Genomic DNA, 13718 nt, shown 5'->3' with positions numbered 1-13718 from the left:
CTCAGTCACTTAAGCCTCCAAGTCTTGGTTTCTGCTCAGGTCATGATCTCAGGATCCTGGGATCGAGCCCCAGGTCAGGCACCCTGCTCAGTGGGGAGTCTGCTGCTCTGCCTCTCTCTGGCCCTCCCCCCAGCTTGAGCGTGCTTTCTCTCTAAAATAAATAAAAATAAATATTTAAAATTTGTTTTAAAAAACCCAGGTCTCTATTTTAATCATTTTCATTCCAATCTGCCAAACAACTGTGTTTTTAGGCGTCCCAACATGAAGATTCAAATAGAAAAAAAAAAGAGATGATGTTTATGAGCACATAAGGGACATACCAGTGTCCATGCAATTTATTTTGCCAAGAGGAGATTCCTAGGGGTAAAATCTAATACAATCCCATGAGAAGTGCCTTGGGTGACAAAAGAAAACTTATTTAGCCTCTTTATAGAAAAGCCTTGGTTTTCTCCTCAATACAACCAGGAGAGGGAAACATACTACACCTACCTGCTGTGAAAACAAAGCTCTGAGAAAAGTTTATAAATTACTAAAAGAGGATAAGATGCTGTTATCAACAATAATTACATTATTTTAGAAAAAAGTATTGTGTACAGTAATTTTTATTGGGGGTAGGATACGTAACTATGTGTAGAATTGCCAATTCTGGATTTTTTCCCCCGAATTAGAAATCTGTTTAGGTAAAATGGCTAATTAGCATAGAAGAAAATATACAAGCTGCAGATATCTTAATGACATTCATTACAACTTAAGCCTCAGATGTACATTTGTTACTAGCTTATTATGTGTTTGTGATTAATAAATTCATTTGTTAAACCAGCTGTTTTCCTTTCTGCCAACTATATCCGTTTCATTTTTACAACCAGCTCTCCTGTTTGTGATCAACAGGGCAATTGTTGGGGGCAATTCATCAAATCACCACTAGAGGGGGAGCTGTCCAAGTTTTTTGTGTAGCACTTAACATTTCCCCACCTAAACTCTAGAACTAAAAAAACTGCTATCTGCCAACCACTGGTCGTTGGGGAGGGATCACAGCACACCTGGGGATGCACCACTGTGGGTGACAGAGGGAGACAAAAAGTTGAGCATGCAGCTGAGTTCTTCCTCAACCTGGGTAATCAGGTTACACACAGCAGGTGGATGACCCTGCACATAAAGGTGCAACAGCAGCTACTGGCATTCATTGAGCCTTAGTACAGAACAGCTGGGTACTGTGATAGGTGCTTTGCATGTATTTTTCTCATTTTACTATCCTGTTAACTCTGGGATGTAGGGACTCTTATCATTCCTATTTTACTGAGGAGAAAAAAAAAAAAAAACCTCAGTTCAAATGACTTGCTCAAGGTCATGCAAGTTGTGGTAGTAGTGTGGATCCCAACACAGGTGAGTTTGACTCCAGAACTTATGTTCTTACATGCTGTGTGTTTTACATATTGCCTCCTATACTCCCATCCCAGCTCATGAGCCATTAAAATATTAAAATTTGCTTGATGCTATCGAAATTGTTGTATGTATTCCAAAGAGCACATGCCTATCCAGTACAGTAGACCTTTCTAGCTGAATGATAATGTATCCCCAAATAATAACCATTGTGGGAATAATAACCACAAAATAATGTATGCCAATTATTTATCTATAAATTACACACAGTACTTATAGAGTAATGAATTCTTAATTTGTGTATTTTATTTAACCTCTGAAGATCAGATCTAAAACTAGGATCGATTTTATCTGACCCATACCAATTTAAAATTAAATATCTAGGGATGATCACCCAATCCCTAAAATCATAATCTAGGAATAGAGTTGTGTTTATCTTTTTTTAAGATTTTATTTATTTCTTTTAGAGGGGAGAGGTTGAGCAGGAGTGAGGGGAGGAGCAGAGGGAGAAGCAGACCCCTCCATGATCATGGAGCCTAATGGGAGGCTCGATCCCAGGACCCTCGGATCATGACCTAAGCTGAAGGCAGATCCTTAATCGACTGAGCCACCCAAGTGCCCTGAGTTGAGTTTATCTTAACATTTGTATTTATGTATTATAATTTTGAACACAGTGCTCTTATTTTTATTTCTAACATTTTAACACAGGAGTTAAATGCTTTCTATTTCTCAGCTCCCCCAAACATGGACCTAAAAACAAGTTTCTTTTCATTTATACTCATCATGGTGAACACTTATCTGCCTCAAGTGGGCAGCTCCAAGCACAAGAAGTCAAGGTCTCCAAGAAGTAAATGGCCTGTGCCCTTTCTGCTGGACGCAAGCCTCCTTGCCCCCAGCCTGGGAATATGGACAGAGTTGTCTTATTATTTTTTAAATAAAGTTCTGTCAGTAGAAAAAAAAATATTTTAAAAACTTTCATCTGTGCATCAGTATCTATCAATAGAGAAAACATCCCCCACCCCAGCTCTATATATACAATGAGTGATTATCGCTTCAAGTTTTAAAAAGCATTTCTATACTTTTTATGAATTGGATTATATGCTTTCCTTTCACACTTTTACCCCCTGCCATTTGTCAATAGGGAAGTTCTGCCTAAATGAAGTCTTTCATCTCATTTCAACCTAGTTATTATGCTTAATAATGGGCTGGCAACCATCTTCATTTCCCTTTCATTACAGGATCTGTGCTATGCTTTGTCAAGATCATTCCTTAGATCTTACCCGACAAATGAGCCTCAATTACGTTCTGGAGGTGAAGCCACATGAAACACTACAACTAACTCCTCCACTCCTGATTACCTGAGGCCTCATAAGAGCTTCCTTGGGAATTCATTACTAGCCAGGAGCCCTTCTCAGATGCACTGATGTTAATTTGATGGCTGCGGCAGCAAATAAGCCTGTGGGATACAGGATATAAGAACTCCCTGCCAATCCCTCTAGCAGGCTTTCTGCTGCCCCCTCAAATCCAGGATGCTTGGCAGTAAGTTTATCTTCCATGCCAAATCTGCTCCGCCTCCCATGTTCACAGCCATCCACATCAAATTCTTTGGAAAACATCCCTGAATCTTGCCTTTCCCGTCCCAGTGACCTCCCCCTGCTCCTCCCAAAAAGACAGTAAAGCTCATTGCTTCTGAAAAATTATTGAAATTCTTCCCCTACTCTCCATCCTCATAGATGTGAAAGTCCAGATCCTTCTATCTTGTTTGGACTATTGTGATTCCCTTCTAAAATGATTTTCCAACTTTCCCATTCCAATCTGTTCTTGAAACTGCTACTAAAGTGATCTTTCTGAAGTATATGACCATCCTTTCACTGCTCAAAACCTGCAGTGGCTCCAGGTGTGCAAATCCCTAAGCCTAGCTCCCCTGGCTCACTCTAGACGCCTGTCTTTTCTGCCCCTCCCCATAGTTCTTTGCACATCCAATACCTCAATACTCACCTGTCCTGAACATGCCATTCACTTCTTTTGCTCTTCCTCCAGTATACCCTTTGCCTCTGTGCCTATCTATTGAGATCCTAATCCTCCAAGATGCAGCTTCAAATGCCACTTCTCTGAAAACAGACTTCATTGCTCCATGTGAATCCATCTCTCACCACGTGTTTGTCTACATATCTCCTCGGTTAGATGGGCGTCTCATTTACTTTGTATTGCTAGGACCAATGTATTGAACATAGTAGTCCAATGTATTGAACATAGTAGGCACTCATTAAATCTTTATGGGATGAAACCATGTGGGTTTTTTCCCCCAAATTCACTAATAATCAAAAGTTGTATTTATCAAAGACTTTAGGATTGCCCCTGCTGCTACCCACCACAGAAAGCAGTGATGTGTCCAAATTCTGATAGGAATGTCAGGAGAGGGAGGAGGGGCAAGATGGCGGAAGAGTAGGGTCCCCAAGTCACCTGCCCCACCAAATTACCTAGATAACCTTCAAATCATCCAGAATATCTACCAATTCGGCCTGAGATTTAAAGAGAGAACAGCTGGAATGCGACAGTGAGAAGAGTTCACACTTCTATCAAGGTAGGAAGATGGGGGGGGAATAAAAGAACAAAAGGCCTCCAAGGGGGAGGGGCCCCGCGAGGAGCCGGGCTAAGGCCGGGGCGAGTGTCCCCAGGACAGGAAAGCACCGTCCTGGAGAAGCAGGAGCTGCACCAATCTTCTCGGGAGGAAAGGCGCTTGCAGGGAGTTAGAGCAGGATCCCAGGAGGGGCGGGGATGCCCCCAGGCTCCCTGGGACACTAACAGACACCTGCGACCCGGGGAGAGTGCACCAAGCTCCCTAAATAGCTGTAGCGCACACAGCTGGACCCGGGAGCAGCTCAGAGGGCTCGGGCCGAGGTTCTGCGGAGGGGGCTGCCCGGCCAGAGCGCGAATCCAACAGCGCAGGCCCGGCACAGGACGCCGGGGACACAGCCCAGGATCCAGCCTCCCCCCGGGACAGACAGAGGCCAGGAGGGCCCAGGACAGCAAGGACGCTCCTGCACGGAGCTGAGCATCCAGGCCCCTGCAGACTGAGAGCTCTGTAGTTCCTGCGGGAGCTGAATCCAGGGCTCCAGGGCTGGCCGCCGCCACTGGCGTTGTTCCTCCTGGGGCCTCACAGGGTAAACAACCCCCACTGAGCCCTGCACCAGGGAGGGGGCAGAGCAGCTCCCCCAAGTGCTAACACCTGAAAATCAGCACAACAGGCCCCTCCCCCAGAATACCAGCTAGACGGACAAGTTCCAGGGGAAGTCAAGGGATTTAAGTATACAGAATCAGACGATACTCCCCTGAGTTTTGTTTTGTTTTGTTTTGCTTTTTGATTTCTGTTTGCTTCCCCCACCCTTTTGTCCCTTTCTTTCTTTTTCTTTCTCTTTTTCTTCTTTATTTTTCTTTTTTCTTCCTTTTTTCTTCTTTCTTTTTCTCTTTTCTTTCCTTTTTTCTCTCCTCTCCTTATCTCCTTTTCCCAATACAACTTGTTTTTGGCCACTCTGCACTGGCAAAATGACTAGAAGGAAAACCTCACCTCAAAAGAAAGAATCAGAAACAGTCCTCTCTCCCACAGAGTTACAAAATCTGGATTACAATTCAATGTCAGAAAGCCAATTCAGAAGCACTAGTATACAGCTACTGGTGGCTCTAGAAAAAAGCATAAAGGACTCAAGAGACTTCATGACTGCAGATTTTAGATCCAATCAGGCAGAATTTAAAAATCAATTAAATGAGATGCAATCCAAACTAGAAGTCCTAACGACGAGGGTTAATGAGGTGGAAGAACGAGTGAGTGACATAGAAGACAAGTTGATAGCAAAGAGAGAAACTGAGGAAAAAAGAGACAAACAATTAAAAGACCATGAAGATAGACTAAGGGAAATAAACGACAGCCTGAGGAAGAAAAACCTACGTTTAATTGGGGTTCCCGAGGGCGCCGAAAGGGATGGAGGTCCAGAATAAGTATTTGAACAAATCATACCTGAAAACTTTCCTAATCTGGGAAGGGAAACAGGCATTCAGATCCAGGAGATAGAGAGATGCCCCCCTAAAATAAATAAAAACCATTCAAAACCTCGACATTTAATAGTTAAGTTGGCAAATTCCAAAGATAAAGAGAAGATCCTTAAAGCAGCAAAAGACAAGAAATCCCTGACTTATGGGGAGGAGTATTAGGGTAACAGCAGACCTCTCCAAAGAGACCTGGCAGGCCAGAAAGGGCTGGCAGGATATATTCAGGGTCCTAAATGAGAAGAACATGCAACCAAGAATACTTTATCCAGCAAGGCTCTCATTCAGAATGGAAGGAGAGATAAAGAGCTTCCAAGACAGGCAGGAACTGAAAGAATAGGTGACCTCCAAACCAGCTCTGCAAGAAATTTTAAGGGGGACTCTTAAAATTCCCCTTTAAGAACAAGTCCAGTGGAACATTCCACAAAAACAAGGACTGAATAGATATCATGATGACACTAAACTCATTATCTTTCAATAGTAACTCTGAATGTGAACGGGCTTAAAGACCCCATCAAAAGGCGCAGGGTTTCAGACAGGATAAAAAAGCAGGACCCATCTATTTGCTGTCAACAAGAGACTCATTTTAGACAGAAGGACATCTACAGCCTGAGTTGGAGAACCATTTACCATTCGAATGGTCCTCAAAAGAAAGCAGGGGTACCCATCCTTATATCAGATAAACTAAAATTTACCCCGAAGACTGTAGTGAGAGATGAAGAGGGACACTATATCATACTTAAAGGATCTAACCAACAAGAGGACTTAACAATCCTCAATATATATGCCCCGAATGTGGGAGCTGCCAAATATATAAATCAATTAATAACCAAAGTTAAGACATACTTAGATAATAATACACTTATACTTGGTGACTTCAATCTAGCGCTTTCTACACTCGATGGGTCTTCTAAACACAACATCTCCAAAGAAACGAGAACTTTAAATGATACACTGGACCAGACGGATTTCAGAGATATCTACAGAACTTTACATCCAAACTCAACTGAATACACATTCTTCCCAAGTGCACATGGAACTTTCTCCAGAATAGACCACATACTGGGTCACAAATCGGGTCTCAACCGATACCAAAAGATTGGGATCGTCCCCTGCATATTCTCAGACCATAATGCCTTGAAATTAGAACTAAATCAGAACAAGAAGTTTGGAAGGACCTCAAACACGTGGAGGTTAAGAACCATCCTGCTAAAAGATGAAAGAGTTAACCAGGAAATTAAGGAAGAATTAAAAAGATTCATGAAAACTATGAGAATGAAGATACAACCGTTCAGAATCTTTGGGATGCAGCAAAAGCAGTCCTGAGGGGGAAATACATCGCAATAGAAGCATCCATCCAAAAACGGGAAAGAACTCAAATACAAAAGCTAACCTTACACCTAAAGGAGCTAGAGAAAAAACAGGAAATAGATCCTACACCCTGCAGAAGAGGAGAGTTAATAAAGATTCGAGCAGAACTCAACGAAATCGGGACCAGAACTGTGGAACAGATCAACAAAACCAGTAGTTGGTTCTTTGAAAGAATTAATAAGATAGATAAACCATTAGCCAGCCTTATTGAAAAGAAGAGAGAGAAGACTCAGATTAATAAAATCAAGAATGAGAAAAGAGAGATCACTACCAACACCAAGGAAATACAAACGATTTTAAAAACATTTTATGAACAGCTATACGCCAATAAATTAGGCAATCTAGAAGAAATGGACACATTCCTGGAAAGCCACAAACTACCAAAACTGGAACAGGAAGAAAGAGAAAACCTGAACAGGCCAATAACCAGGGAGGAAATTGAAGCAGTCATGAAAAGCCTCCCAAGACACAAAAGTCCAGGGCCAGATGGCTTCCCAGGGGAATTCTATCAAACATTTAAAGAAGAAACCATACCTATTCTACTAAAGCTGTTTGGAAAGATAGAAAGAGATGGAGTACTTCCAAATTCGTTCTATGAGGCCAGCATCACCTTAATTCCAAAACCAGGCAAAGACTCCAGCAAAAGGGAGAATTACAGACCAATATCCCTGAAGAACATGGATGCAAAAATTCTCAACAAGATATTAGCCAATAGGATCCAACAATACATTAAGAAAATTATTCACCATGACCAAGTAGGATTTATCCCCGGGACACAAGGCTGGTTCAACACTCGTAAAACACTCAATGTGATTCATCAAATCAGCAAGAGAAAAACCAAGAACCATATGATCCTCTCAGAGATGCAAAGAAAGCATTTGCCAAAATACAGCATCCATTCCTGATCAAAACTCTTCAGAGTGTAGGGATAGAGGGAACATTCTTCAGCATCTTAAAAGCCATCATCGCAAAGCCCACAGCAAATATAATTCTCAATGGGGAAGCACTGGGAGCCTTTCCCCTAAGATCAGGAACAAGACAGGGATGTCCACTCTCACCACTGCTATTCAACATAGTACTGGAAGTCCTAGCCTCAGCAATCAGACAACAAAAAGACATTAAAGGCATTCAAATTGGCAAAGAAGAAGTCAAACTCTTCCTCTTCGTCGATGACAGGATATTCTACATAGAAAACACAAAAGCTTCCACCCCAAGATTGCTAGAACTCATACAGCATTTTGGCAGCGTGGGAGGATAAAAAATCAATGCCCAGAAGTCAGTGGCATTTCTATACACTAACAATGAGACTGAAGAGAGAGAAATTAAGGAGTCAATCCCATTTACAATTGCACCCAAAAGCATAAGATACCTAGGAATAAACCTAACCAAAGAGGTAAAGGATCTATACCCTCAAAACTATAGAACACTTCTGAAAGAAATTGAGGAAGACACAAAGAGATGGAAAAATATTCCATGCTATGGATTGGCAGAATTATTATTGTGAAAATGTCAATGTTACCAGGGCAATTTACACATTTAATGCAATCCCTATGAAAATACCATGGACTGTCTTCAGAGAGTTAGAACAAATTATTTTAAGATTTGTGTGGAATCAGAAAAGACCCCGAATAGCCAGGGGAATTTTAAAAAAGAAAACCACATCTGGGGGCATCACAATGCCAGATTTCAGGTTGTACTACAAAGCTGTGGTCATCAAGACGGTGTGGTACTGGCACAGAAACAGACACATAGATCAATGGAACAGAATAGAGAATCCAAAAGTGGACCCTCAACTTTATGGTCAACTAATATTCGATAAAGGAGGAAAGACTATCCACTGGAAGAAAGACAGTCTCTGCAATAAATATACTGGGAAAATTGGACATCCACCTGCAGAAGAATGAAACTAGACCACTCTCTTGCCCCATACACAAAGATAACCTCAAAATGGATGAAAGATCTAAATGTGAGACAAGATTCCATCAAAATCCTAGAGGAGAACACAGGCAACACCCTTTTTGAACTCGGCCACAGTAACTTCTTGCAAGATACATCCAGGAAGGCAAAATAAACAAAAGCAAACATGAACTATTGGGACTTCATCAAGATAAAAAGCTTTTGCACAGCAAAGGATACAGTCCACAAAACTAAAAGATAACCTACAGAATGGGAGAAGATATTTGTAAATGACCTATCAGATAAAGGGCTAGTTTCCAAGATATATAAAGAACTTATTAAATTCAACACCAAAGAAACAAACAATCCAATCATAAAATGGGCAAAAGACATGTAGAGAAATCTCAGAGAGGAAGACATAGACAAGGCCAACATGCACATGAGAAAATGCTCTGCATCACTTGCCATCAGGGAAATACAAATCAAAACCACAATGAGATACCACCTCACACCAGTGAGAATGGGGGAAGTTAACAAGGCGGGAAACCACAAATGTTGGAGAGGATGCGGAGAAAAGGGAACCCTCTTACACTGTTGGTGGGAATGTGAACTGGTGCAGCCACTCTGGAAAACTGTGTGGAGGTTCCTCAAAGAGTTTAAAATAGACCTGCCCAAGACCCAGCAATAGCACTTTTGGGGATTTACCCCAAAGATGCAGATGCAATGAAACGCCGGGACACCTGCACCCCGATGTTTCTAGCAGCAATGTCCACAATAGCCAAACTGTGGAAGGAGCCTCGGTGTCCATCGAAAGATGAATGGATAAAGAAGATGTGGTTTATGTATACAATGGAATATTACTCAGCCATTAGAAATGACAAATACCCACCATTTGCTTCAACGTGGATGCAACTGGAGGGTATAATGCCGAGTGAAATAAGTCAATCGGAGACGGACAAACATTATATGTTCTCATTCATTTGGGGAATAAAATAATAGTGAAAGGGAATATAAGGGAAGGGAGAAGAAATGTGTGGGAAATATCAGAAAGGGAGACAGAACATAAAGACTCCTAACTCTGGGAAACGAACTAGGGGTGGTGGAAGGGGAGGAGGGCGGGTGGTGGGGGTGAATCGGTGACGGGCACTGAGGGGGGCACTTGACGGGATGAGCACTGGGTGTTATTCTGTATGTTGGCAAATTGAACACCAATAAGAAATAAATTTATTATTAAAATAAAGGAATGTCAGGAGACAGGCTCCAATGTCCAAAATGTGTTGACAAGAACAAATGACTGCCACCTTTCCATTAGCTAGCATCACTAGTAACATTAATAACAAGCTCTATGCCAAATTCCTGCTCCAGAATTCATAATTCCTTGGTAAGTCAGCGAAAATCGCCAATTCTACCACCCAAGCTCTTCCAAATTAGGCTATACCCTGTCAAAATGCGTGGCTGTTGACAGGCTGATCTCCTCCTTCTAGTCCTACCCTAGCCTTCCTTGTAAGGGAACAGCAGGCCCTTACCCATTCAGCTCTTTCCTGTCTACACCCTCATACCATTTCTCCCACCTTCCACACCTTCCCAACCAAATTTTAGTCATGCTCTGAGTTTGTTTTACCTAGGTGTCAAGCTGGGAGTGGCATCCTGGTTTTCCTGCCATACTGATTGGCACATTAGTCAATGTCACTCTGCTCATGGAATTTCTTCCCTTTTTCATTTCATCGCTCAAGCACCTCCTGGACCAGACACTTAGTAGGTCTTACTGAATGTGGTTTTCTATATTCTCATTCCATGATATCTTGCACAATTTAGTGCTAGTAGAGTGAACTTCTTGGTTAATTAATTTTTACATTAGCTGGAGGTTAACCTTTGGATTGTTGAAAATCTTTTCTAAGACATCCAAATCCACTTTCTATTTTAGTAAGTAAAGAATCATGATGAGACTGAAATCTTTCTGAATTGACTGAGGATTTGTCAGGCCCTTGGGGTTATCACCCTACACCCGTCATTTCTGAAAAGTTATTGAAACAGTAACTTTGGGCAATATAAGAAAAGGGCATAATAGAGTGAAGAGATCAAATCCTGGGTTCTTAGTCCACCTCTAGATTTCAGAAACCCTGGGTTCTGCCTCTGCCTCTTTAAAAAGATTTACATGACATCTGAGAAAGTCCGTTTCTACTCTGAGAAGAAATGGAGGCATTACACTAGACAAGCTCTGACCAAGCACCAATAACAGATTATCTGATGCTGAGGTCTTTGGTCAAGAAGACAATCTGCATATGTGCTAAACTGGAAAATCTCCCCCTGGCAATCTTTTTGATTGTTTCCCTTCATTTCAAAACCACAGAGAACAAAAGAGAATAATGCAAATTCCCATGATTTTTACCATCCAAATTTAATAATGTTAACTTTTTCCCTATTTGCTTTCAGTAGCTTTGTTTTATTAAAGAAATAAAGTATTGATGATATAGCTAATGTCCCCTTTAACCACCATACACAGTCCCATCCTTACCTCAAATCCCTGTCTGGACATAACCACTATTCCTTCCAACTTTTAGGTTCTTGCACACATAAATGGGTAGCCTGAAGAAAAGTTATTGTGATGACTAAAAGTTTGTCTTATAACAGAGAGTAGAGGTGGGAATAAAAGCCAGTGAACTGAGGGTTCTTGTGATGTGAGTTCCAGTCAACTGAGGTCTAAAAGAGCATGGTTAGAAGTGTGCACAAACCCCATAGATGCGCACACTGCAACTCTCACACGCAAAGCCCTAGTGCAGGCAAATCTGAGTCTACAAGCATTTTCTGCCCAAAGTTAGTCGCTTCCATGCCATGAACTGCCACACAGATTTCAGGACGAGACTTCTGATACTGTCGAAGTTCTCCTCCATTATGGGGAGGGTTCTGATTCATGGCAGAGACACAACTGCTACTCATCAAATAGCAAGGTTCTAAAAGTTACAAGCAGAGCCCACATCTTCAATTTCAATTCTACACTTGGCTGCCCCTATTGCAAATCAAATTCCGTGTCAACTAGGAAACGGAGACTCCAAAGTAAGTGATTAGGGCTTACTCATCTTCTTTAGATAACTTATTTCCTTCTCCATTTCCAAGTTTAGCACATCATTCAACTATCATAAACCCCTCATTCCTGTGGAGCTAACTAAATAATGGAAACCCTCTGCAGGCTCCATCAGGAGGCTGTGAGGATTAAATATATCAGTGCATTTCAAGTGCTTAGATCAGTGCCTGGCACACAGACAATACTCAGCAAGTCTTTTCTATTACTATTTGGACTAATACTACTATTCCTATTAACTACATATCTAGCTTATTCTTCTACTGTACTTCCCAATCATTTACATGCGACAATATTTCAACATTATTTCAATAAAAACTGTCTTTTACATCATCTTTATATTAAACCTAATATAATTTAGGTTATATTAAATTGATTTGTTTTAATTTTGGAGCAGAGGTAAGTCATATTACCTATAAATTTCATTTCAGGACAGTGAAGGGCCATTATGAAATATTTCAACATGATATATGTGTTTTCATATTAATTACATATGATAGTATAGAGTAATATGTGTACACTTATATATGGTGCATGCTATATTATAAAAACTGTTGCAATATTAAAGATTGCATATATTTATATTTTATAAATTACATATAAATGTACAGACTGCATATCATACTTGTAGTTTATAAATCTGCAAATTTTATATAACATTTATCTTATATTTATGTAACCATAATGTATATTTATAGAATAAAATAGTTATAACTAAATGTATTTATAATTATAATTGTAAGTTGACTATAACTTGAAATTTCTGTTTTTATAAATCAAAAGGTTAAATACTGACAATTTAATGATTCATCCTAATATATGTCTTATATAAAATATCATATATTTAAATAAACATTTATCAGATAAAGTTGTAACTATCCTACAAAAGAAGAGTAGGGCTAAATAAAGTTGAGACTTCCTTGTTAGTTGGTCAATATTTATTTTTATTATTTGTCAACACAAATTGGTCTGTGCTAGGGCCCTTCTGGTAATTCATAAAACCAGCAGAGCTTCTCCTAGCTTCCAGGCCTTTGCAATGGCTGTGCCCTATGTCTAGTACATCGTTCCCTCAGATACCTACTCAGCAAACTGGCTGCCAACATCCTTCATGTATCTGTTTAAATCATTTGGGGGTCTCGGGAGCAATTACTGGTTCCAGGACTGGCCAAAGGGAAGGGTGGTTTGATAACCTCCGCCCATTCACATCAGCTCCAGGAGCATCTCCCAGACCCTGAATACATCCCTTCCTTACCCCATACCCCAAGAGTATCTGATCCCCATCCACTCGTAACGTGTACATGGTCCGCACCGTGAATGCCAGGCCCATCCAGATCGGTGACTAGCAAAGGCGAGAAAGGAAGGGGGAAGCAGTTTCTCCCCTCGGCTGCCCCCAGCGGTAGCTCCGCCTGGTTCCCCCGCCTTTCTGGCTCCTCTTCTGGCCTGGGGGCGACCGCAGCCCTGGGGCACCTGGAGTGCGGGTCGGCTCATGTGGCCTCGAGGAGGAAATGTCCACGATACTGGCCTGGTGGAGCACCTCTCCTCAGCGACCGCTAGAAGGTAGCACGTCCTGGGGAGAGTTTGCAGAGGAAGGCTGTGGGCCGAGGGGACGCGGGCCGGGAAGCCAGTCCCTGGGCTGGGGGCGGGGAGACGGATGCCCGCGTGCAGCATAAGTACCTGTTGCAGGGATGAGGTCAAGACGTTGCTCAAGGGGGCGCCATCCATTGCGGAACTGGCCCTGGCCCTCCGCACAGGGGAAATGGCCCCGTTCAGACCACTGCCTGCATAGGGTCTGCATCTGCATAGCGTTAGCGCAATAGGCATAATTTCACTAGCCCGGATGCTGGCCTCGCCGCCCCCTGTCTCGGAAGTGGGTATGGTTATAGGACGTTCCGTAATGTTACTATGTGCAGCTAGGTTAACGTTAAAGAACCAGTATATGCCCCTGGGC

At 41.8% G+C, this 13718-nt stretch overlaps 1 protein-coding gene across 1 annotated transcript in view; it reads right to left on the bottom strand.

Moving 5' to 3' along the window:
- The window catches only part of IL1RAPL2 (interleukin 1 receptor accessory protein like 2), a 652944-nt gene extending 639452 nt beyond the window's left edge, over window positions 1-13492 (bottom strand). Inside the window, exon 1 of the mRNA XM_038588825.1 lies at window positions 13030-13492. Coding sequence (XP_038444753.1) covers window positions 13030-13492 — 463 coding nt within the window. The remainder of the gene's footprint in view (window positions 1-13029) is intronic.
- Window positions 13493-13718: the final 226 nt, after the last annotated feature.

Source organism: Canis lupus, chromosome X, assembly GCF_011100685.1.
Source record: "Canis lupus familiaris isolate Mischka breed German Shepherd chromosome X, alternate assembly UU_Cfam_GSD_1.0, whole genome shotgun sequence".
Lineage (NCBI taxonomy): Eukaryota > Metazoa > Chordata > Mammalia > Carnivora > Canidae > Canis > Canis lupus.
Note: the sequence above shows the minus strand (reverse complement) of the source record. Positions and strands in the feature narration are given on the sequence as shown.